The sequence below is a fragment of the Maniola hyperantus genome, chromosome 14 (assembly GCF_902806685.2).
Source record: "Maniola hyperantus chromosome 14, iAphHyp1.2, whole genome shotgun sequence".
NCBI lineage: Eukaryota > Metazoa > Arthropoda > Insecta > Lepidoptera > Nymphalidae > Maniola > Maniola hyperantus.
In genome coordinates, this window is record NC_048549.1 from 1116487 (window position 1) to 1141054 (window position 24568).

Sequence of the window (24568 nt, forward strand, 5' to 3'; positions counted from 1 at the left end):
AGCTGCGCGATTGCGGGAGAATGACAGCTACAATGTCACGATCGCAATCACCTCTGATTGGTTGCCGCTCGCTCATTATTGGCTACAATGCATTATTGCGACAAGAATCGCACAAATCTAGCCAATCAGAACAATTGAGATTGTAATAATGATTGATGCATGTTTCCCGCAATCGAGGTGCTGATGTTATTAAAAGACTAGCTTCTGCCCGCGGCTTCGCCCGCGTGGCCTACAGGGAACAAATGGCATTTTTTTTTTCAGAAACAAATATTATAACATCAGGACCCTGCACCAGCGCCGAATAATACATATAACCTTCCAACCCCCATTTATAACTTGAAAAATGACGGATTTTCATACAAACTTCCATCCCCCATTTAACCCACTTAGGGGTGGAATTTCGAAAAATCCTTTCTTAGTGGATTCCTACTCTTTACAAAGAATAGACCCTCCAAATTTCATGTCTTTAGGACCAGCGGTTTAGGCTGTGCGTTGATATATATGTCAGTCAGTCAGTCAGGACTTTGAATTTTATTTTATTACTAGCTTATGCTCGCGACTTCGTCCGCGTGGACTACACAAATTTCAAACTCCTACTTCACCCCCTTAGGAGTTGAATTTTCGAAAATCCTTTCTTAGCGGATGCCTACGTCACAATAGCTATCTGCATGCCAAATTTCAGCCCGATCCGTCCAGTAGTTTGAGCTGTGCGTTGATAGATCAGTCAGTCACCTTTTCCTTTTATATATTTAGACTAGCTTATGCTCGCGACTTCGTTCGCGTGGACTACATAAATTTCAAACCGCTATTTCACCCCTTTAAGGGTTGAATTTTCAAAAATCCTTTCTTAGCGGATGCCTACGTCATAATAGCTATCTGCATTCCAAATTTCAGCCCGATCCGTCCAGTAGTTTGAGCTGTGCGTTGATAGATCAGTCAGTCAGTCAGTCAGTCAGTCAGTCAGTCAGTAAGTCAGTCACCTTTTTGTTTTATATATATAGACTAGCTGATGCCCGCGACTTCGTTCCCGTGGAATTAGGTTTTTTAAGAATCCCGTGGGAACTCTTTGATTTTCCGGGATAAAAAGTAGCCTATGTCACTTTCCAGGTCTTTATCTATACCCATGCAAATCACGCCAATTCGTTGCACCGTTGCGACGTGATTGAAGGACAAACCAACAAACAAACACACTTTCGCAATTATAATAAGGATACTGATAGATGTACAGTGGTGTAATAATTTTGCCAGGTACATCCAACAGCAATGGATATTGGGTCCGCGGTTATGTCAGATGTTCGCGTTCGTGTTCTACGGGAACGAGGCTGTGTCACTGCTCTCCATGGTCGCCATCACCATTAATCGGTGAGTCCTTATACCTAATGTATTCTTTCAGCTTCTTCAGGGTCCTTATTCCGTCAGTTTACTACGTGAGAAATCATCTAGTACAGTTTACAACATCTACGAACTGAGTTTTAGAACTTGTAGGTTCTACAAAAGTTACAATTTATGGAACTACAAAAATATAAACTCCACCTATTCCATATAGAAATTCATACTTGGTGTAAGCTGTACTTGATTTTTAAAAGCAATTGATTCTATCATTCTTTTCAGCAGCATTAAGATGCTAGCTGGGAGGAAGAGCTTAGGCGTCCGAGCTCTGAACGGAAGCTTAGCTGCTGTTGAGATTGGAGATAGAGATTGACTTTCTTCTTGAAAGGGTAGACGCCAGTAATATGCGTCTAGCCTAAGAGAATATAGCTCAATAATCTTGATTTAATCTAAATATATAAAAGGAAAAGGCGACTGACTGACTGACTGACTGAGTGACTGACTGATCTATCAACGCACAGCTCAAACTACTGGACGGATCGGGCTGAAATTTGGCATGCAGATAGCTATTATAACGTAGGCATCCGCTAAGAGAGGGTTTTTGAAAATTCAAACCCTAAGGGGTTGAAATAGGGGTTTGAAATTTGTGTAGTCCACGCGGACGAAGTCGCGAGCATAAGCTAGTTTTTTTATATTGACAAGCGTACTTGAGCAAGTGAAAACGTGACGTAAACGAGGCACGATCTCAATGGCAATAAATAACACGCAGACATTTATACACTTCTTGAGTGTTCCCACATATTTTTATTTTCCGATACTCAAGCCATCAAGCGTTCGAAATACGTTCAAGGGAGGGGGCACTGCGTTTGCGCACTGCTTTTATCTTTATTCCTTCCGGGATAAAAGCGTGTTAAACAACTGACATCTTTATGGCCGACTTTCAGTTTTCTTAAGACGGCTTGAGTGATAACTGAAACATTCGGAATTAGGTTAAAAGATATTAAAATCATTTTTTTTTTTTTTTTTTTTTTTTTTTTATATCATTGAATGATGAGACGAGCAAGACGTTCACCTGATGTTAAGTGATACGCCTGCCCATGTCAGATGCAGTGCGTCCCATAATTTTGCATTGCAGTATCATACGACACACTGCACTGCACTCATCACCCTGAGACAACAGTTCTTAGGTCTCATTTTGAACAGTAATCACGTCGGCGTACAGCGCCCTTCAAACCGAAACACAGTAATACTGCTTCACGGTAGAATAACGGACACCGCGGTGGTACCTACCCGGACGAACTCCGCAAGAAGAGTCCTACCACCAGTAAAGTAATCTCAGCTATTTTCATCTGCAGCATTAAGTTGAATCATGACATAATGTAGCTAGTTCTCTGGTACACAACATCCAAACTTAACTCAATTTTGGCAGGTCAAAATCCTGTGCTATCCTTTTCGCAGGAAGCATTATGTGAGAAAAAGCAATATATTTATTTATACACGTGTCATTTTAGTTAAGTTTAGAGATTGTGTATAACAGAATTTGCGAGTCTTTTTTACGTCACTATGAACATTTTTAATTTTTTTTCTTAGTCAAAATGTGATTGTGATTTAATTTATCATACTGGAATGCAAAACCACTTGAATGCTGCATGGCTCTGCTCTCCCTAGAGTAAATATGTTCCTTGGCTCTGCCTATAGGATAGCAGAGCCGCTTTGACTTAGGCAGAGAAGACAGAAGATGAGTAGGTATAAATATTGACATTATGAGATATTGATACGTTCACGTCAAGCCACAACACTTGCTCGATCTCTTTCATGTTTCAAGTACCCCAAGATTGCAATGGATGATTTATTAATTTTATACCCTTCGATTGACTTTAAAGACGTCCTAAAACATTGAATTAACTACAAGTCAATTATAATTCGATCTAGATTTAATTAAAAAACTAAACAAGACCTAATGCTTAAAACATGAAGTTAGTTACTAACCAATTTCCAAAAATTAGGACTTATTAGGAAATTTCCGATCCAATTTTTTTTCTTAGGTTAAGGGTCACTTACTGACCATAAAATCACAAAATGCTGACAGATCCAGGTGGAGCTTCGCTTGCAATCTTGAAGGAAAGTTTTTGGCCGATGTCTTGAAAACTATACACTTTAGGGCAAAAATTATGTAAACCATTATTGTAGAGAGTAAAATTTTGCATCTTTTGTTTCCTGTAAACTTTTTTGTAAAACTTACCGTTTACGATTTATGGTCGATTTAATGAACCGGTTTTTCTATTTCGGCCGATAACTTTTAAAATATTGGCAGTGTCATATTAATAGCTACCTATCTATGCCAAATTTCAGCCCGATCCGTCCAGTAGTTTGAGCTGTGCGTTGATAGATCAGTCAGTCAGCCACCTTTTCGTTTTATATATTTAGATTTACAGCATTAATAGTGACAATTGTAATTTAAAATGGCTCCATCATATCGCCCTCATAGCTAACTAGATGTTTTAGTTAGTTAACGCATGTATTTTGAACGATGACGATGCATTTCAATTTAACGCCCTATTGTTGGATTGTAAGTTACATAAAAATATGCTGAGTGCATTGCGCTGAGTGATGCGTTGTTAGAGTTGAATGACGAGTTAAGTAAATATAAAAGTTTTTTTTTTTTTTTTTAATTTTTTTTTTTTTTTTTTTTTTTTTTAACTTTCTCTTTTTTTTTTTTTTTTTTTTTTTTTAATACAATAAAACTTAAAGCTAGCCTTATCTAATTACTATATAAATCATGACCGCGTGGAATGATGCCAAGAATACTGGCTGCATTTCCGCGCTGGACAGCCAGGCTGATCCGCTGCGCAAAAAATGAGCCAGCCCTTCTGTCACCAGTTGAGGCTATTAATCGCGGTGAAATGTCTCGTAAAAAATTTTTAGCACTAAGATATATAAAAGTTGTATATTTCATTCAGTTATGTACAATATCAATAGGCGGTGGTACATTTGGTGTTAGGTTATTAGCTACATTCTGTTGGAAGTACTGCACTCGGTTCGCCAGTTCGATTCCCGGGTAGGGCTCCGGCTTCTTCGTGGTTACGCGTGGCTGCTTGAATCGTTTAGTGTAGTGCATCATCTTGATGTGCTTGTATATGCTGGTCTGCCAGCTAAAGGTGGCCGCACACAGTGGACACTTGAAGCTTTTCGCCTCGGAGCGGTTGGTGTGCATCGCCCACACGTGGCCCTTCAGCCGCTTTACAGTCTTATAAGATCAATATGGTGGTATCTGTGTTGAAAAGAATGTTATAGACACTTCAAAAGTGCTTGAACATTCAATATTGGTCCTAGTTCGAGAGAGTTGTACATTTCCCAAGTTTAATGACTTGTCCTTTTTCTGCTCCTTGGAAGCTGGTGACCCCAATTATCATCACTAACTTAAAGTATTGTGATCCCCAAAGGTTTTACATATACAATACATTTTTTTCCGCTTAGGAGGGGAAAATCTTCATGGACATAGTGCCAGACTCGCACTGACTAAAAACCCCTCCTTTCTCTGAGCAATAATTTTCCCGCCTTGTTGGCCTACCAGCTACCTGATCAACAAAAACCGGCCACGTGCGAGTCAGGCTCGCGCAATGAGGGTTCCGTACTACAGTCGTATTTTTTCGACATTTTGCACGATAATTCAAAAACTATGATGCATAAAAATAAATAAAATCTGATGACCTTTCATATGATATAGTCATTCACTTCGAAAGTTGATAATACTAATTATTAGTTCATGACCAAAATTTAATTTTTTTTGTGTGATTTAACCCTAAATTCACGGTTTTCAGATTTTTCCCCAAATATCAGCTATAAAATCTACCTACCTGCCAAATTTCATGATTCTAGGACAACGGGAAGTACCCTGTAGGTTTCTTGACAGACAGACAGACAAAAAAGTGATCCTATAAGGGTTCCGTTTTTCCTTTTGAGGAACGGAACCCTAAAAATCGATGTGGGCAATGCTGGCTGAAAGTCCGGATTACTTTGCCGCCATCAAAATCGAACAAATTTTGGCCGTTTAAATGTTAATTTATCCAAAAAAAATTACGAAGCGAATTTGCTTGTAAATTGCTTTTTGGGCAAAGTGTCATTGAATGGCAAAGCTGGCTAGTTTGACGGTAACTATACCATTTAGGACGTAGGATTTAGGAAGGTGGAAAAGCCCTAAAGTCTAGTCTAAAGTCAACAAAACAGGTTATGAAATTCGTCACAAACGACTATGTGTCAAATATTCACACGTTTAGTGTCCGTTCACACAGACCGGTTCGGACAGAATCGGACGGTGGTCTTCTTTTCACACAGAGCTCCGGCGCGCGTACGGTTGGAACTGGCCGGAGTGAACTGACCAAGCTTTGTTTCACATAGACCGGCTGGAAGAGCACTGTACTGAAAGAGTACGCAAACGGAGCTGTTCGGCGCGAGAGCGGAACAGCGCGTCATCAGAAATCATACGTAGCCGTAGGTCAGCTCCTTTTATTTTTTCACACTAACCGCGTAAGGTTTGCTCTCTGACATTCTCAATAACAAAAGAGGTGATATGTAAAAATAAACCTTATTTCAACTATCCAACACTCTATTTTAATCGCTATCAAAATCTGCTCTCCGGTCCCAGCCGGTCTGTGTGAACGGACACTTAAAGTTTCGTGCAAACTTGTGCTTACGGTTAGCGTTGCAGAGTATGAGTTACTATGACGTACAGATCTTTGACCGTTTAACAATCTAATTAAATAATCACTAAGTAAATCGCATTCAACCGTTTACCATGTTGGTATGTTTCGACTCGCACCTCTTTTATACATTTCAATAAAGTTAACATCGCACAAGTTTATTTATCACAAACAAACAGTCTCCCGCAGGAATTAATTTTTAAAATTTTTACGACTCTACGGTTTTTATGGTCCAGTTTAAATGTTTTAACAAAGGCGTGGTTGACGTGTGTGTAAAATAATTTATAAATTTTATTAGTTGCGTCTGTCTGTCTGACTTAAATTTTAATCCCATGTGGCTGACAACCATTGTTATAATTATTATTTAGGTATTAGTTATCTTAATCTCTACTATATGTATATAAAAATGAATCGCTGAATGTGCTGCTGATCGCAAATCTCGAGAACAGCTGAACCGATTTCGCTAATTCTTTTATTATAATATTGCTTGAAGTACGAGGATGGTTCTTACGGAGAGAAAAATTTAAAAAATAGTAAGAATAAAAAAAATAAAAAATTAAAGAACCGACTGTTAGGCGGTACAAAGTTCGCCGGGTCGGCTAGTTTTACATAAAATTTTAAAATCCAAAGGAAAAGTCAATTGTATTCAGTAACTAATAAGTACCTACCTACTTGAGTTTACCTATTAATTGTGTAAAATAATAATTGTTTAAAAGGGCTAAAAAGCAAAAAAAACCAAGCATAGGTATAGTTCGCCACAGGTCGAGATGGCAATCGGGGAGAGACGCCCCGCACACCCGCACAGCCTCGGGAGGGCCAGGGCGGATGACGTGCGGGTGTGTGGGGCGTCACACCGCCTCGTACCCCGATTGCCATCTCAATCTGTCGCCGATTTTAGGTCTAGTGCTATTTTTCCGTGATCGCAATCACAAGTGTTGTACCTAGGCATAAAAGTAGGGCAAAACATGCGAACTATGCATAGAAAACAGAACAAACTGTTTTTGCTTTTCTCCCGACTTATCTTAATTAACCACGGTTTTTACCATTTCTTCCAGCAATTCTATATAATTACATAGTAGATAGGTGTTAATCTTCGTACAATGCTCGCTTTCACGCATTTTCTACACTTCATGTAAATATTTGCACGCCATCAAATAAATACTGAGTTTAGCGCCAAGTGCGTGACGTCTTTGAAGTTTGAAGTGGAGTTTTAGATTTTTTTTTAATTTGATTAAAATAATTATTCTATTTTGGCCGGTTGTTTATAATACATATTAATTATGTTTAGTTTTTTTTAGGGTTCCGTACCTCAAAAGGAAAAACTGTTAGCGGGCTGTACAGTGCGACAAGGCTATCTTGGCGCGTGGCGAAAATCGGAACTAACTAACTACCTACCACTTTTACAAGCTACGCCGCTGTACCTGCTCAGAAACCTTATTTTAATGGCTTAGCCAATCATAACGCGGCCACATGCAGGTCTTCATATCAGGTTTATATAAAAATCTTTACTTGAAAGTGTCCAGTTTAAGAAATTAGTCAAAATAATGACTAATTTGTGAGTAGCTCACGTCAAACTCATTATTTGGACTAATTTCTTAAACTGGACACTTTCAAGTAAAGATTTTTATATTTAAGCATGTGAAGATGATACTGCTAGGGGCTCAATTTGAATGCCATAAGCTTACTTTGTCGTATTAGTTTACAAATTGCGAAAAACCAAATTAAATTTGAATTTCGCGGGCAGACCGTGTCTTCCACCTTAATGTATCATCATCATCATCAACCAATAGGTGTCCACTGCTGGACATAGGTCTCTTGTAGGGACTTCCACACGCCACGGTCTTGCGCCGCCTGAATCCAGCGGCTCCCTGCGACTCGTCTGATGTCGTCCGTCCACCTAGGGGGGGGGGGGGGCTTCCAACGCTGCGTTTTCCGGTGCGAGGTCGCCATTCCAGCACCTTGGGACCCCAACGTCTATCGGTTGTACGAACTATGTGCCCTGCCCATTGCCACTTCAGTTTCGCAACCCGTTCAGCTATGTCGGTCACTCTAGTTCTCCTACAGATCTCCTCGTTTCTGATTTGATCACGTAGAGAAACTCCAAGCATAGCTCTCTTCATCGCCCGCTGACAGACTGAGCTTTCTTATGAGGCCCATAGACACGAGCCCTTAATGTATAGATTTTAATAATTCTCAACTGCCACATATCATATGCCGACATCTCATATCTCACAAAGTTCCAGCACGCCCTATTTAGCCGTAAAAATAAGCCCATTGATGAGGCCGGGTCAGTTACCGAAGCACAAAGGCCTCTCTGTGGATGGTCGTGAAGGGCGGAGGCCCTCGCGAGATGCGTTGCTTTATTTTGTGGCGCGCTTTCATCTGCGCCCGGCGTTCAAATGAGGATGTGCTAAGTGCGGTGATATCATCAACCTTAGTTACACTAGTTGAAAGAAAATGGTCAAGTGCGAGTCGGAGTCGCACACAAAGGGTTCCGTTCCGTACCATCGTACAAACGGATCAAGCACACTGCCTATTAGGCAGAATTTGGCTGTAGCTTTTTGTTTTTATAACATCTCCACTGTTTACCCTGATTCGCAATAAAGAAATTTGTATTTGTATTTGTAAATTTCAGCCCGATCTGTTCTGTAGTTTGAGCTGTGCGTTGATACATCAGTCAGTCACCTTTTCCTTTTATATATTTACATATTGATACGAAATTACAAGAAATTAAAAGCAAGAATAATAAGTATAAAGCGTATAAAAATAGTAGTAAAGTTCAACCCAGTTTTCTCAGAGCAAATCGTGTAATATGTAATCAGGGGGGCTATACATAGACTATAAAACTGTGACTATAGCTTGTACAGCTTAGCTTATCTAATCCTTCAACAAACATTTGTTTCTCACGGAGAGTCGATGCGCTGAGTGCTTTTTAAGCGGGTGATAACAGCCACTTTGGGGCTTGATTCGTTGCTTTCGGTTTGTTATTGAAACGTTATCGCCTTATCGGTTATTGGGAGGGGTTCGTACTTTCGTTCACACAGCTATAAAATCAAGGATTATATGCCCTTCATCACAGTCACGACCGAATTTACAGGCAAATCCTTCTGATTAAATATTTCTTCGCCGAATCCAACTCGGTTGGGCAGCGTTCAGGATGCTTCGACTTCGAGATGTCTTTCTTGTCCAAAAATCCTCAGTGCTTGAAGACCCAAAGTCTTCGAACAGTGCGTGTTGCCAGTGATGACATATGGATCCGAGACATGGTCGCTAACTATGGGTCTCATAAGAAAGCTCAGAGTCACTCAGCGGGTGATGGAGAGAGCTATGCTTGGAGTTTCTCTATGTGATCAAATCAGAAATGAGTAGATCCGTAGAACTAGAGTAACCGACATAGCTCAACGGGTTGTGAAGCTGAAGTGGAAATGGGCAGGGCACATAGTTCGTACAACCGATAGACGCGGTCTCAAAGTACTGGAGTGGCACCTCGCACCGGAAGGCGCAGCGTTGGAAGGACCCCCTACTAGGTGGACAGACGACATCAAGCGAGTCGTAGGGAGTCGCTGGATTCAGGCGGCGCAAGACCGTGGCGTGTGGAAGTCCCTACAAGAGATCTATGTCCAGCAGTGGACGTCTATCGGTTACAAGGTAAATGCGCGACTCGAGCTATGCGATGCATCGATCGCAGGTGTTCTACAATTCTAGATCTATAACTAAGCAAGTTTCGGTTTTTATACCCTTTAACTTAACGTAACTTTTTTTGAATGTATATTTGTAACTAGCTTATGCTCGCGACTTCGTCCGCGTGGACTACACAAATTTCAAACCCCTAGTTCACCCCCTTACGAGTTGAATTTTCAAAAATCCTTTCTTAGCGGATGCCTAAGTCATAATAGCTATCTGCATGCCAAATTTCAGCCCAATCCATCCAGTAGTTTGAGCTGTGCGTTGATAGATCAGTCAGTCAGTCACCTTTTCCTTTTATATATTTAGACTAGCTTATGCTCGCGACTTCGTCCGCGTGGACTACACAAATTTCAAACCCCTATTTCACCCCCTTACGAGTTGAATTTTCAAAAATCCTTTCTTAGCGGATGCCTAAGTCATAATAGCTATCTGCATGCCAAATTTCAGCCCGATCCATCCAGTAGTTTGAGCTGTGCGTTGATAGATCAGTCAGTCAGTCACCTTTTCCTTTTATATATTTAGACTAGCTTATGCTCGCGACTTCGTCCGCGTGGACTACACAAATTTCAAACCCCTATTTCACCCCCTTAGGAGTTGAATTTTCAAAAATCCTTTCTTAGCGGATGCCTACGTCATAATAGCTATCTGCATGCCAAATTTCAGCCCGATCCATCCAGTAGTTTGAGCTGTGCGTTGATAGATCAGTCAGTCAGTCACCTTTCCTTTTATATATTTAGATTTTAGGTCAATTTGAAGTTTTTTATTCATACGGGTTATGTTAGAAATTCGCTCCGTTTTATTATTTTACAACGAACGTTTGGATGGGATCATAAAGATTAAAGTGCATTATACGTCTTATAACAGTTCACCCAAAGATATTAAACAACAGTAGGTACCTAATCTATTAATCTCTTTGGACTCACAGTATGTAAGGAAGCATCATAAAGTAAAGAGGAATTAGTTTTAACGTTTTTGGGGTTCCGTACCCATAGGGTAAAACGGGACCCTATTACTAAGACTCCACTGTCCGTCCGTCTGTTCGTCTGTCACCAGGCTGTATGTCATGAACCGTGAAAATTAGACAATTGAAATTTTCATAGATGATGTATTTCTGTTACCTCTGTAACAACAAATACTATAACAAATATTAGTGGTAGATGCATCCGACTATTCGAAAGTACTTGTAAAAGTTTATTTGAATAAAAAAGATTTTTTTAATAAAATAAATATTTGAGGGGGCTCCCATACAACAAACGTGATTTTAAAAGTGAGATAACTATATACAAGATAGCAAATAAATTATATTCTATTCTACCAAGTCAAGTAGGATATCATATGAATTCTATTCTATTCTACCAAGTAGGATATCATATGAAAGAGCTTTACTTGTACATTTTAAAACAGATTTTTATTTCTTTTTATGTATAATAGTTTTTGATTTATCTTACAAAATGTCGAAAAAATACGACTGTAGCACGGAACCCTCGGTGCGCGAGTCTGACTCGCACTTGGCCGGTTTTTTATGGTTTGCAAGAAGCCGGTAGTAGTGCTCATCAAACGATTATTTTGAGTCACGGTTTTATGTTTGTCTATTTTTTTATGTGCTAAAGCAAGACAGACAGTGAAGTGCCTAAGTAATTTATAGATTTTCGGAGTTCATCTTCATTTTTAGGGTTCCGTACCTCAAAAAGAAAAAGGAACCCTTATAGGATCACTTCGTTGTATGTCTGTATTTTTATTTGTAGAGCATTGCCTCTATCGTTGAGACCGACAAAACGTCATATAGGTATGAGTGACAGAGACAACGCCCTACAAAGCCCAAATGTCATTCTAAAGGCCGATGTACCTACATTATATATAGCCTCAATAGCTCAACCGGTAAAGGAGTGGACTGAAAACCGAAAGGTCGACGACGGTTCAAACCCCGCCCGTTGCACTATTGTCGTACCTACTCCTAGCACAAGCCTGACGCTTAGTTGAAGAGGAAAGGGGAATATTAGTCATTTTAACATGGCTAATATTCTTTAAAAAAAAAAAAAAATTATTACGGGAAGATGCCCGATAGACGTTGGGGTCCCAATGGCAATGGAATGGCAACCTCGCAGCGTTGGAAGACCCCCACTATAGGTGGACGGACGACAACAGACGAGTCGCATAGAGCCGCTGGGTCTAGGCAGCGCAAGACCGTGGCGTGTGGAAGTCCCTACAAGAGACTTATGTCCAGCAGTGGACGTCTATTGGTTGATGATGATGATGACTGTAAGTTAATATGCTGTTTCTTCATTTCAGATATACGTTGATAGCGTACTACGACATGTACTCGCAAATCTACACCACCACCAAGATCTGGATACAGCTGCTGCTCATCTGGTTCGTCTCTTTCGGCTTGATGGTGAGTATCTACACCTCTAAGGGCGTTTGTGCACTCATCCGTGAAATCACGGATTCCGTAAAGATACGAATCGAATGAGTACGTATTTGTATGACGGCCACTTCGAAGAATCACGGATACGAACCGAATACGGATGAGTGCAGAAATGTCCTAAGGGCCTTTGTGTAGTCATCCGTGATTTGACGGATCCGTGAAAAAAATACGAATCGAATGTACGTATTTGTATGACGGCCACTTCCAAGAACCACGGATACGAATCGGATACGGATGAGTGCACAAACGCCCTAAGACGCAAGATGAATCGCGTTTATTTCTCTATACCTACTTGTTATTGTTATCCTATGTCCTAATCTAGATTTTATCTAAACCTAGATTTTAGTTCTAATCTCAAAAATCATGAACGCGTGACCTAAGTAATCCATACTAATAATATAAATGGGAAAGTGAGTCTGTCGGTCTGTCTGCTAGCTTTTCACGGCTCAACAGTTTAACCGATTTTGATGAAGGGTTCAGAGTTAGCTTACATCCAGGAGAAGGACATAGGTTACTTTTCATTCCGGAAAATAAGAGAGTTCCCACGGGAACTGAAATAAAATAAAAAGTGCATGGTACGGAACGCTTCGTGTGCGAATCCGACTGGTACTTGGCCGGTTTTTTTCGCAGCGTGCGAATTTAGTCGACATTTGCTTGTTTGACACAAGCGACCATTATAATAAACCCTCACACTTAATGAATGAATAATCGTAAGGATATTGACTTATATATTACTGCGTATGGACAGGGTTATTGAACAAACAAAATGGCACCGACTCAGTGGTGCGCTAGCACCAATGCAACCTCAGTGACGTCTGGATTTCAAACGGGTCGTTCATTAGTATCTAAGAGGTGGCGCTAATTTATTTGGTTTCTAAACCGTGCTTGTCATTTATCTTGTCATTTATATCGATGCGTAAGGATTATGTGCGTGTGATATAAACGTAAATGGAATTTGTAGTTCATTGCACTTCTCACGTTACTTGTTTAATTGTCCCGAATTACCGCGCAAGCGCCGCGCATCCGTATTATGGTGCCCTAATTGACGAACGGACGACTGTAATTACAACTTCCATTGTTAATAGTGACGTATTTTGTTAGCATTGGTTCAGTGTCAACGAAAAGTTTCGCGCTCGCTTCGCTTGCGATTTGCTCGTCGATCGATCATCCTGCCTTAAAATAGAGCCAGCCCCCGATTGTGTAAGAAAAACTTATTCATCGTAATCGTAATCAACAGCAAATTGTATACGTTTTTTCACAGCAATTTTTTTTAAATTTATTGACTACGGAAATTCCAATAATAAGTACATTTAAAATACACAGTTCGCCATCCTCTAGAAACTGTTGAAGTTTATGTGAGGATGGCGAGTTCGCTTTTATCGATTGCCATCTCGACTTGTCGTATACAGTGCGACAAGGCTCTCTTGGCACTTGAATGACATTGACAGGGGGCGCTGGTGGAGAACAAAGGCTTAGAATATGGAATATTCCTTAGAATATTCAAACAAGAACAAAGGGGACACTTGACGGCAACGTTAGTTCCGATTTCCGCCACGCGCCAAGATAGCCTTGTCGCACTGTAGGTAGGTACGTTGATTGTTGAATGGTCCCCGACCTCCATAGGCCTTAACTGGTAATTTAAATTGGTGATGTGGTAATTGGTAAACGCTTGCTCATTCAACGCCCGCGCCTACTCCACAATAATTTTGTGTACTTACCTTTTTTTTTTTTATTCAGATACAAGTTAGCCCTTGACTGCAATCTCACCTGGTGGTAAGTGATGATGCAGTCAGTATGGCAGTTTTTATTAAACCCATACCCCGGTTTCTACACGGCATCGTACCGGAACGTTAAATCGCTTGGCGGCACAGCTTTGTCGGTAGGGTGGTAACTAGCCACGGCCGAAGCCTCCCACCAGACCAGACCAGAAATTTAGAAATTATAAAATTCCAAACCCCTGCCAGGCGATTCGAACCCGGGACCTCCCACTATTAAGACCACAGCGCTCACCACTGCGCCAGGGAGGTCGTCAATATTTATAGCTATATCTATGTAACTATGGCTATAATAGGATTATCATTGCTAGTTATAGGCATTGACAAATGCGAAGCGACGCGCGATGTCAGTAGCGCGGCTTTGTACGCGGTTCGGCGATTTCAGCCATTCCTAAACCGCTTGCGTTTAATTGCAGTGCGTGCTCAGCCTTATCTATGGCGGGAGGCTTTAAAAAAGTACAGCTCACCTTTAAAATGTAACGTGGTGGAATGGTCACGGGTGAGGTGGCCACTCCGCCACGTTCATGTACAAGGGTCCTACTCTAACAATTGCCTGCGGGAACCCTAGTAGGTGTCTCAATGAAACAGCGGTCGGAGTAAACGGTAGATTTATTCTTCATCCTAATTATATTTACATGAATCAATCAGCACTTATACATAGCCAACTACGGAACCGGACTCGTACGGGGTCTCGGGGTGCGGTGCGGCGCAATAATAATAAGGACTAAAATCGTACTTTCGACATGAGAGTTTACATTATAAAGTTAAAATGGCCGCATTGGAGACGTTTTCGTATCGCGTTTTATCTGCCCAAGCCTTTAACATTGGTCTATTATTGATACTATTCAACGCATGAGGTCAGGCTATTTTTGGGGTTTTTGATTATGTTACTTCATTAATTCGCAGATGCTTCGTTGCGTTGCAGTGTTTAAATAAATGTATCTAGGAATAGACTGATTAGAATAGAAACTATACATAGAGCATGTAGGTTTGCGTTTGATCTAGATCTTACAATATGCCTAAATCGAACTTGGGAACTTTTGTAAATGTTTAGACTTTAGAGTCTTTAGATAGATGCACCGATGCGTAGAGGTAGAGACCTATTAGACGGTTTCAATAAAGGAGACTATACACCTCCCGACAATGTCCTCCCGAACTGATTCCCCATTAAATTAAATTGATCTTGACATGTCGGATATTTGTCAGATCCTCTAGGATCCGACATGTCAAGATCAATTTAATTAAATTAGTTATTCATTTAGAGTAAATAAATAACTTTAAATAACGACCAATATATCCGATAAAAATAAGAATTAGGGATTAGGCGAAATAGTATAACCTTTTATATTACAACTGGCTTATTCCCGCAACTTTTTCCGCGTGGACTACACAAATTTCAACCAACTATTTTACCCCCTTAGGGGTTGAATTTTCGAAAATTCTTTCTTAACGGATGTCTAGGCCATAATAGCGATCTGCATGCATTTCAGCCCGATCCGTCCAGTAGTTTGTATTGTGCGTTGAAAGATCAGTCAATAATCAGTCAGACAGCTTTTCTCTTTTATGCATATATAGATGCGTGAGAAGTTTCGCTTCTGTCCAAACAATACTTTACGTTTACCTTATGTTTTTTACAGATACCACCTCTCCTCGGCATTTGGGGCCAGCTGGGTCTGGACCCGAACACGTTTTCGTGCACGATCCTCCCTAAAGACGGGAAAAGCCCCAAAAAGTATCTGTTCGTGTTCGGCTTCGCACTGCCCTGCGTCGTGATCATCGTGTCCTACTCCTGCATCTACTGGCGCGTGAGAGAGAGCAAGAGGAAGCTTGAAGGTCGCAGGTGTGTATGTGGGTGAGATATCGAGCATGACTATTTGTAGCACTTAAAAGCTAGCAGACAGCCAGATAGACAGACAGACACACACACTTTCGCATTTATAATATTAGTAGGTATGGATTTTAATACCTTTTCTCTCTGTCCACAGCAAACTCAGCGGACAAACAGCCAAAGAAAAGGAAGAAGATTCCCGCCTCACTACGTTAATGCTAACAATATTCCTGTGTTTCCTTGCTTGCTTCCTCCCTCTCATGATTATGAATGTGTCGGATGACGGCATTACATACCCTTGGCTCCATATAATCGCTTCAATATTAGCCTGGGCCTCCAGTGTGATCAACCCTATAATATACGCAGCTACCAATAGACAATATAGAGCGGCGTATGGCAACCTTTTGAAATTTTGTAAAAATAATCCCGTCGCACGAAGAACCACCTGGGGAAGCAGGACTGTTGGACATTCATCGAATTCTCCACATTACGTAGACAATAAACGAAATAATTTGAAAGAAACGCCAACAAATTTATAGGCTTGCTGTAATCACTTGTCGATGCCAAGTTGGAAAGTGTATGGGGACCATTATAACTATTCTTGAATCTTGAATCGATCTCGTGAAAAATTGAACTCTTTCGAAAATTCTGTCATTTATTTTGTACAATGATACTAGAAAAAATACATAAGCATTCAGATTATAGCAGCGTGTTTGTGATTTAAACATACAAAAAATATTAAGGTACAGACAAATTTCTTTGGGTACAGATCGTTCACTATAACATATCCCATGCCGTCATGTTGGCACCATTGCAAATAACACAACAATGACTTCTAATGCTCGGGCCACATTAAGGAGACCGCTCGTGACGTAAAGCGTAGGCGGACGTAAAAATCCTTGTAAAAATCTAAAAATCATGAAATTCAACGTCATTACTGCCACCCTTCCGCATCTTAAATCTGCATCAATCAATCATTATTACAATCTAAACTGTTGTGATTGGCTAAAATTGTTGCAACAATGCATTGTAGCCAATAGTGAGCGAGCATTAACCAATCAGAGGTGACATTGTAGCTGTCATTCTAAGCAGCGTACCTACATACAGTGCGACAAGGCTCTCTTGGCACTTGAATGACATTGACAGAGGGGCGCTGTTGGAGAACAAAGGCTTAGAATTTTCAAACAAGAACAAAGGGGACACTTGACGGCAACGTTAGTTCCGATTTTCGCCACGCGCCAAGGTAGACTTGTCGGACTGTAGATCCCGTACCCTAGCCCACTAGCCGTCTCAGTTAAATGACTTAACGACGACGAAACTTTTCTATCACTTTATTATATGATAAATCATGCGCATACTCATTTACCGTGTAGTTATTCACAGTTAAGCAGTCAAACACGAGTGGGTCTTTTCATGCACCAATAGTTTATAGTGTATGCGCGACAGAGCAAGTAGAATGACCCATATTAATCTTTAACTGTAACTATTATGGCGTAAATTCTTATGTGAAAAAAATGGTTCTATTTTCTTTAGATAGGTAGGTACACTACGCGATCGAAAGCAATGTACATTGGCCTTTAGAATGACATTTCGGCTTTGTAGAGCGTTGTCTCTGTCACTCGTATCTATATGACGTTTTGTTCTCCTTCTAAAGGTCGATGTATAGGTGCATTACTTTCGGCCGCGTATTGTCAGGAGATAGCAGATTGGTAGAGCGTTATCCCTGTCATTGAGACCGACAAAAGATCATATGAGTATGAGTGACAGAGACAACGCTTGACAAAGCCAAAATGTCATTCTAAAGGCCGATGTACATTACTTTCGGCCTCGTACTGTACTCTTGTAAATAAAAATGATAATTGTAATAAGTACTATTGTAAATATAATTTCTACTAGAATAATATAATGTAAGGTCTACACGTATGTATAAGTCCCGCTAATTGCTAATGCGCGTGGCCACCATTTTAGTAACGTCAGCACTAGACTGAAGTTTCTAGCTGATGGTATATTTTTACTTAAATATACATCAAATGACGTCAAAATGACGTCATTTCGATGTTAATGAGACATGGTTCCAGCGCAATAGCAATTTGCGGGACTTACTCGACGTTTCAAAGTTCGTTGAATTTAATTCGAATATGCGAATGCAGCGACGAACTTGCTTGTTCTTCCTTCGTCAAGCTTGATCGTCGAACATGTATCCAGCTTAAAAGCTTACAGCCGTACTCAGAGCCGCTAATCGTTACTTAAGATTGAGTTAAAACGAGACGAGTTATGTTAGAGATATAGCTGTCTCGTTTTAACTAAACTTAAGTAACGATTAAGCGACTCTGAGTGCGGCAGTTAAGTTGTATCTTTAATTGTTAGTTAGTACATGACCAAAGTAATTTATTTTATAATATTAATGATAATATATATATATAGAAATCTCAATAATATGTAGATAATCGTTACATTTATTTCCGAAAACAAATAATAGTTTGATGATTTTTAGGGTTCCGTACCCCAAAAGGAAACAAGGAACCCCTATAGGATTATTCGTTGTCTGTCTGTCGTGTCTGTCAAGAAACCTATAGGGTACTTCCCGTTGACCTAGAATTATGAAATATGGCATGTTGGTAGATCTCATAGCATACGTAAGGGGGAAAACCTGAAAACCGTTAATTTGTGGTTACATCACCAAAAAAATATTAAAATGTGTTAATGAATAATAATAATTAGGTAGTATTTTCAACTTTTAAAGTAAGATTAATGTATCAAGTGGGTTATCATATGAAAGGGATTTACTTGTACATTCTAAAACCGGTTTTTATTTATTTTTATGCATAATAGTTTTTGATTTATCGTTCAAAATGCCGAAAAAATACTCGAGTACGGAACCCTCGGTGCGCGAGTCTGACTCGCACTTGGGCGGCTTTTTTTTCATAATGTGCATTATTTCGAACTAGTTAATACAAAAATTAAAAATATACTTTTCTTTCTATTTGCATCGTCTTGACGTAACTTTATTGTGCAACAGAATCATAAAAGCCTATCAGTAGTTTATTATTATTTAAAAAACCGGCCAAGTGCGAGCCAGGCTCGCGCAATGAGGGTTCCGTACTACAGTCGTATTTCTTCGACATTTTGCACGATAATTCAAAAACTATGATGCATAAAAATAAATAAAAATCTGTTTTAGAATGTACAGGTGAAGACCTTTCATATGATACCCCACTTGATATAGTCACTCACTTCGAAAGTTGAAAATACTAATTATAAGTTCATGACCACAATTTAATTTTTTTTGTGTGATCTAACCCTAAATTCACGGTTTTCAGATTTTTCCCCAAATGTCAGCTATAAGATCTACCTACCTGCCAAATTTTATGATTCTACATAGGTCAATGGGAAGTACCGTGTAGGTTTCTTGACAGACAGACAGACAACAAAGTGATCCTATAAGGGTTCCGTTTTTCCTTTTGAGGTATGGAACCCTAAAAATGGCCAAGTCTCGTTATTAATTACATATCTTCTGTCCACTTAGATAGTGTCGGTACATCCGCAGGCGCTTATTATTTTGCTTTCTTTACTGTACTTCTCTCTATATATAAAAATGAATCGCTGAATGTGTTGGTCATCGCAAATCTCGAGAACAGCTGAACCGATTTCGCTAATTCTTTTTTTATAATATTCCTTGAAGTACGAGGATGGTTCTTACGGAGAGAAAAATTAAAAAAATTGTAAGTATTAAAAAAAATTAAAGAATCGACTATTAGGCGGTACGAAGTTCGCCGGGGCAGCTAGTTAAATAATAAAATGTTTTCTATTCTAATAAAAAATAGAATACTATTTTATTCCTATGGTTATTATAATACGAACATTATAAATAATTAACTCAGGTTAGGTAGCGACCGTATTTAAGCGAACAGACTTTATTATTATACGATAACAATGATAACGACTTCGACCTTTAGGTATTTGTGGCTTGAATAGATCAACCCTGGGACCACCAAAGACGATACAGAACCTAAGAAGCTATTTAAAAATCAAGTACCATAATTCATAAAGTATGCAAAACCGTTATAATGTTTTTATAATGTTTGCTATATTTTTGACGTCTTAACTACAGTACAACTCAAAACTAACAGCTATTACCTAACGTGTTATAAAAAATTCCGTCAAACAAGACAGTACAGAAATACAGCCTACTACTGAGTACGGGTCTCCTCTCGAGCAGTGATACTTATTATAGTACGCGGCAGAAAGTAATGTACATCGGCCATTAGTATGACATTTCGGCTTTGTAGAGCGTTGTCTCTGTCACTCATACCTATATGACGTTTTGGCGGTCTCAACGAAAGAGACTATGCTCTACAAATCTGCTATCTCTTTCTAAAGGTCGATGTACATAACTTTCTGCCACGTACATTCATTTAACATTTATTTTCGTAAACAGCCCAAAATAGGGTAGTAGGTAGTTTAAATTGAGGGTACCTCCAATTTAGGGGTTTCCGTTTCTGATCGCAATTGCTAATTACCTTATTATTAATTTTGTTATTTTATCTATAAAAAAATACTTAGTTCTTGTTTAATCTTCGATGATTTCTCTCCTCAAAACATTCCGTATGGTTATTTAGTTGATATTATCAAATTACGATAACAATAATGAAACTTTTGAAATTAAAAATAATCAGTAGGTACCTACTTTTAATTTTTGTAACGTTTGTTATATTGTAGCATTTTTATAAAAATATGTATTAAGTGGTTAGATTAGTTGACACCAAGACTGATATTAAAAGTCAATTAGAATAGTAATATTTAATACTTAACTACCAATATCATAAGATTTCTCCATATAATTCTTTTCACCTAAATACGAATAATTTATATATCTTTTGATCAAAATCATTTTTGTTTCGATCAAAACATACCAAAGTTTAAATAAATGTAAATTATTGACGTAAATTGTGTTTTATTTCAATGAAGCAGTTCACCAGATTATGATCGCAAAAATCCTGAATAAGTAGGTAACTAGGTAGGTATCTATGCCAATTTACTTTACGATTTTTGCGATCCTATTCTATTGTTATTAGACAAAATGCTAATGTAATGCTATGCTTTATTAATTCTATTGTTATTAATTAGACAAAATCTACGAAAAACACGATAATCACCAAATAAAAGTAGATATGTTTTTTTTTTTTTTTAATTCAGATACAAGTTAGCCCTTGACTGCAATCTCACCTGGTGGTAAGTGATGATGCAGTCTAAGGTGATAGCGGGCTAACCTGGAAGGGGTATGGCAGTTTTTATTAAACCCATACCCCTTTGGTTTCTACACGGCATCGTACCGGAACGCTAAATCGCTTGGCGGCACGGCTTTGCCGGTAGGGTGGTAACTAGCCACGGCCGAAGCCTCCCACCAGACCAGACCAGAAATTTAGAAATTATAAAATTCCAAACCCCTGCCAGGATTCGAACCCGGGACCTCCCACTATTAAGACCACAGCGCTCACCACTGCGCCAGGGAGGTCGTCAATATATGTATTATGTATCAAACCGCTATTATATATTATACCCCTTGATTGGAATGGCTCAGGAGGTAGAAAATAATTCCTGTCTAGGGTATATTCGGCATCGTTCGACGACAAATGCGTTGGGCAACTGGTATATTGTAAAGCTGTGTGGTAATAAATGGGTAATAACAATTAGTGTTCTGTGGAAATAATAGGGTAGGTACGGGTCGCAGTTAGGTCACAGGTGCAGTGACACGTCAACTGCGTAAGGGGAGAGTGATTCTCCCGTAACCGACGTCCTCAGGAACCGTCTCAACTCTCAGTGAAACGAATAAACTATTAAGTATCCGAGTCTGTACTATAACAATTTACTCAGGCCGTGTAGAGGATTTATATAATAAAATTGTACTACAATCACCTCCAACGAATGGCATTCATGAACGCTACCTATGTTTTTTACCTTTAATTTAAAGCTACAATTGGACACAAGCCTTTATAAAATTCTCTACTCTATGGTTAATATTTTTTAGGTTTGACAACACCTGTAGGGCGATTGTCTAAAACCTATATCAATCATTATTACAATCTCAATTGTTCTGATTGGCTGAATTTGTACAAGAATCGCACAAATTAGGCCAATAAGAACAATTGAGATTGTAATAATGATTGATGCAGGTTTTAGACAATCGCCCTACTGGTGCTATTGCGATTTGTCCATGGTTTCTTCTGTCCGTTTGTCAAAAATTGTCCATGGTTACTTGAAATTGTCAGTGTAAAGGGTTGCTAAATTTCGGAAAAAATAGCAAAAAAATGTCGAAAAGGATCGCTCAGAGCTCCGTAAACTGGGCCGCTTTGGCCGAAAGGGTTCCGCCCCAGCAGAAAGGCAACCTTCTCGCTTTCAAAGTCAAGTCCGATGGTTACCTTCGAAGGTTAGTTTTTACATGGTTGTTACATAATTTTAAAATCAATTTTTACGCACCAATTTTATTAAAAAGCCAAATAATACTTTATCAAGTTAATCACGATAGTTTTCACACCAGATATTACATAAATATTTACTCTCAACTAAAGATAATACTTTAAAAACTAATACCTTTAAAAACATTATCAAAAATATTTATATACAGGGCAAAATTTTCTTTTGATGCTCCTGAATTGCACGGCTACGCCCCTGTTACAAACAGTACAAACAGATGCTTGACTCGTCGCGAAAAACTGGGTCCAATAACAAGGCTGTCCTGTAAAATATAAAGGAAGAATGTGATAAACATCAAACTGCTAGGTGTAGATTAGAAACTTGAAATTTTTCACAAATGTTTTTTATAATGCAGACCCCAAAAAAATGTAGAAATTACACCAGAGCAATGCTGATGCTGTATGGTGTAGTGATTAAGAGTTTAAGACATCTGCCTCTTACTCGGGAGGTTGGTGGTTCGATCCTGGGCATGCACCTCTTAACTTTTCAGAGTTATGTGCATTTTTAACAATTAAATTAAATATCACTTGTCTTAACAGTGAAAGCAAACATCGTGAGGAAACCCTTATGCCTGAGAGTTCTCCATAATTTTTTCAAAGATGTGTGAAGTCAATTTGCAGTTGGCCAGTGACTTTTCATTCTGAGAGAAGACCTGTACCCTGTAGTGATTAGCCGGTGATAGGTCAATCACAATGAAAGCTGGGCCAGGTCAAGTAGTCAGTACCCATATTATAAATGTGAAAGTGTGTTTGTTTGCTGGTTTGTCCTTCAATCACGTCGCAACGGATCGACATGATTTTTTGCATGAGTATATTTAAAGACCTGGAGAGTGACATAGGCTACTTTTTATCCCGGGAAATCATAGAGTGCCTGCAGGATTTTTAAAAACCTAAATCCATGCGTATGAAGTCGCGGGCGTCAGCTAGTTGACAATAAAGCAAAAAGTATCAAAACCTTTTTCATAACTTATTTTTAGTGGTATCAACAATATAATGTTTATCACTGTGACAGGGTACTTGCCAACCCTGCTGAGCCACCAAAGATTGACTGGGCAGTGTACAAGCAGATCATCCCTGTTGCTGGGATGGTGGACAACTTTCAGAAGCAATACGAAGCCCTGAAAGTGCCATACCCTGCTGATACATTGACTGCCAAGGTGGATGCCCAGTGGGCCGAGATCAAAAAGGCGATTGACGCTTTTATCCAGGATTCCAATGCTAATATTGCTAAGTAAGAATTGTTTATCTAAATAATATATAGAAGTAAAAGGTGACTGACTGACTGATCTATGAACACAGCTCGTAACTACTGGACGGATTGGGCTGAAATTTTACATGCAGATAGCTAGTATGATGTAGACATCTGCTTAGAAAGGATTTTTGAAAATTGAATCCCTAAGTCGGTAAAATAGGAGTTTGAAATTTGTTTAGTACATGTGGTAAGTCGCGGTCATAAGTTAGTTACAAATTTTATTTTATTTCAACAACTTTTGTTCTTTGTTTTTTCTTTTATTCTTTGCTTCGATTATTGTCAAGTAAAAACCTACAATTTATCACAACCAAAAATTTGTACCCAAATTGACAACAAAGGACAAAAAACGGGCCAAATTGACAACTTTTAACCACCAACCAAAGGCTGAATTTGAATGTGATGCGATTTGAATCTTACCATTTTCTAGTTATATTACAAGTTATTTGAATAATTAATAATTTTGACATAATAATATTTTAAGGTGAGATGAGATTGCTGGATTCAATTAATTTTGCACGCCATGCTTGGCAGGATATGTCATTACCTAATTCTTAAGAACGATTAGAACGAATGAATGATTATGATAATAATTCAGTCTAGTTTATACGTGACATCCTAACTAAACACCTAATTTAAATGTTACTATAAATTTTACAGGTACCAAAAACAAATCGAAGAGACGAAAGCAACACTACCATATGAGCAAATGACAATGGAGGACTTCCGTGATGCGCATCCTGACATCGCCATCGACTCCATCAACAAGCCCACATTCTGGCCTCACAATGAAGAGGAACAGCTGGGCTATGTCGACCCGGAGAGACAACATGCTACTGGACATTAAACAGTGATTATAAGAAAAATAAATGAAATTAGATACGCAAATGATTTCATTTCATCCACGAAGTTATGTCATGTTATAAATAATACACCTTGCAATATTTGTAATCAGTTCGGTATAATTTATGTAGGAATAAAGTGAAATGTTGGAAATGTTGGTTATTTTTCTATATTACCTTACATTCTGGCCTCAACAACGAAGATGAATAGCTAGACCATGTTGACAAACATGTACAGTGCGACAAGGCTCTCTTGGAGA

At 39.0% G+C, this 24568-nt stretch overlaps 3 protein-coding genes across 4 annotated transcripts in view; all 3 read left to right on the top strand.

The window, feature by feature from the left end:
• The window catches only part of Tre1 (Trapped in endoderm 1), a 44055-nt gene extending 23370 nt beyond the window's left edge, over positions 1 to 20685 (top strand). The window contains exons 4-7 of one of the 2 annotated variants that reach the window (XM_034975461.2): positions 1249 to 1362; positions 12006 to 12108; positions 15554 to 15768; positions 15902 to 20685. In XM_034975461.2, coding sequence (XP_034831352.1) covers positions 1249 to 1362; positions 12006 to 12108; positions 15554 to 15768; positions 15902 to 16283 — 814 coding nt within the window. In that variant the 3' untranslated portion in view covers positions 16284 to 20685. The remainder of the gene's footprint in view (positions 1 to 1248; positions 1363 to 12005; positions 12109 to 15553; positions 15769 to 15901) is intronic. The other variant, XM_034975462.2, reaches the window with a different exon arrangement.
• Positions 1 to 24568, top strand: part of LOC117988377 (sperm-associated antigen 7 homolog) — a 396860-nt gene that overhangs the window by 12003 nt on the left and 360289 nt on the right. The window lies entirely within an intron of this gene.
• On the top strand, positions 21976 to 24462 carry ATPsynD (ATP synthase, subunit D). Its single transcript, XM_034975513.2, has 3 exons — positions 21976 to 22171; positions 23230 to 23448; positions 24127 to 24462. The coding sequence occupies exons 1-3, from the start codon at positions 22053 to 22055 to the stop codon at positions 24311 to 24313; spliced, it is 525 nt and encodes a 174-aa protein (XP_034831404.1). The 5' UTR covers positions 21976 to 22052; the 3' UTR covers positions 24314 to 24462.

Excerpts from the sequence above, each read along its gene's own strand:
- ATPsynD (XM_034975513.2), top strand. The coding sequence starts at position 22,053 with ATGTCGAAAAGGATCGCTCAGAGCTCCGTAAACTGGGCCGCTTTGGCC. Across the intron at positions 22,172-23,229 it reads TCCGATGGTTACCTTCGAAG|GGTACTTGCCAACCCTGCTG; the intron begins GTTAGTTTTTAC and ends TCACTGTGACAG. Across the intron at positions 23,449-24,126 it reads TCCAATGCTAATATTGCTAA|GTACCAAAAACAAATCGAAG; the intron begins GTAAGAATTGTT and ends TAAATTTTACAG.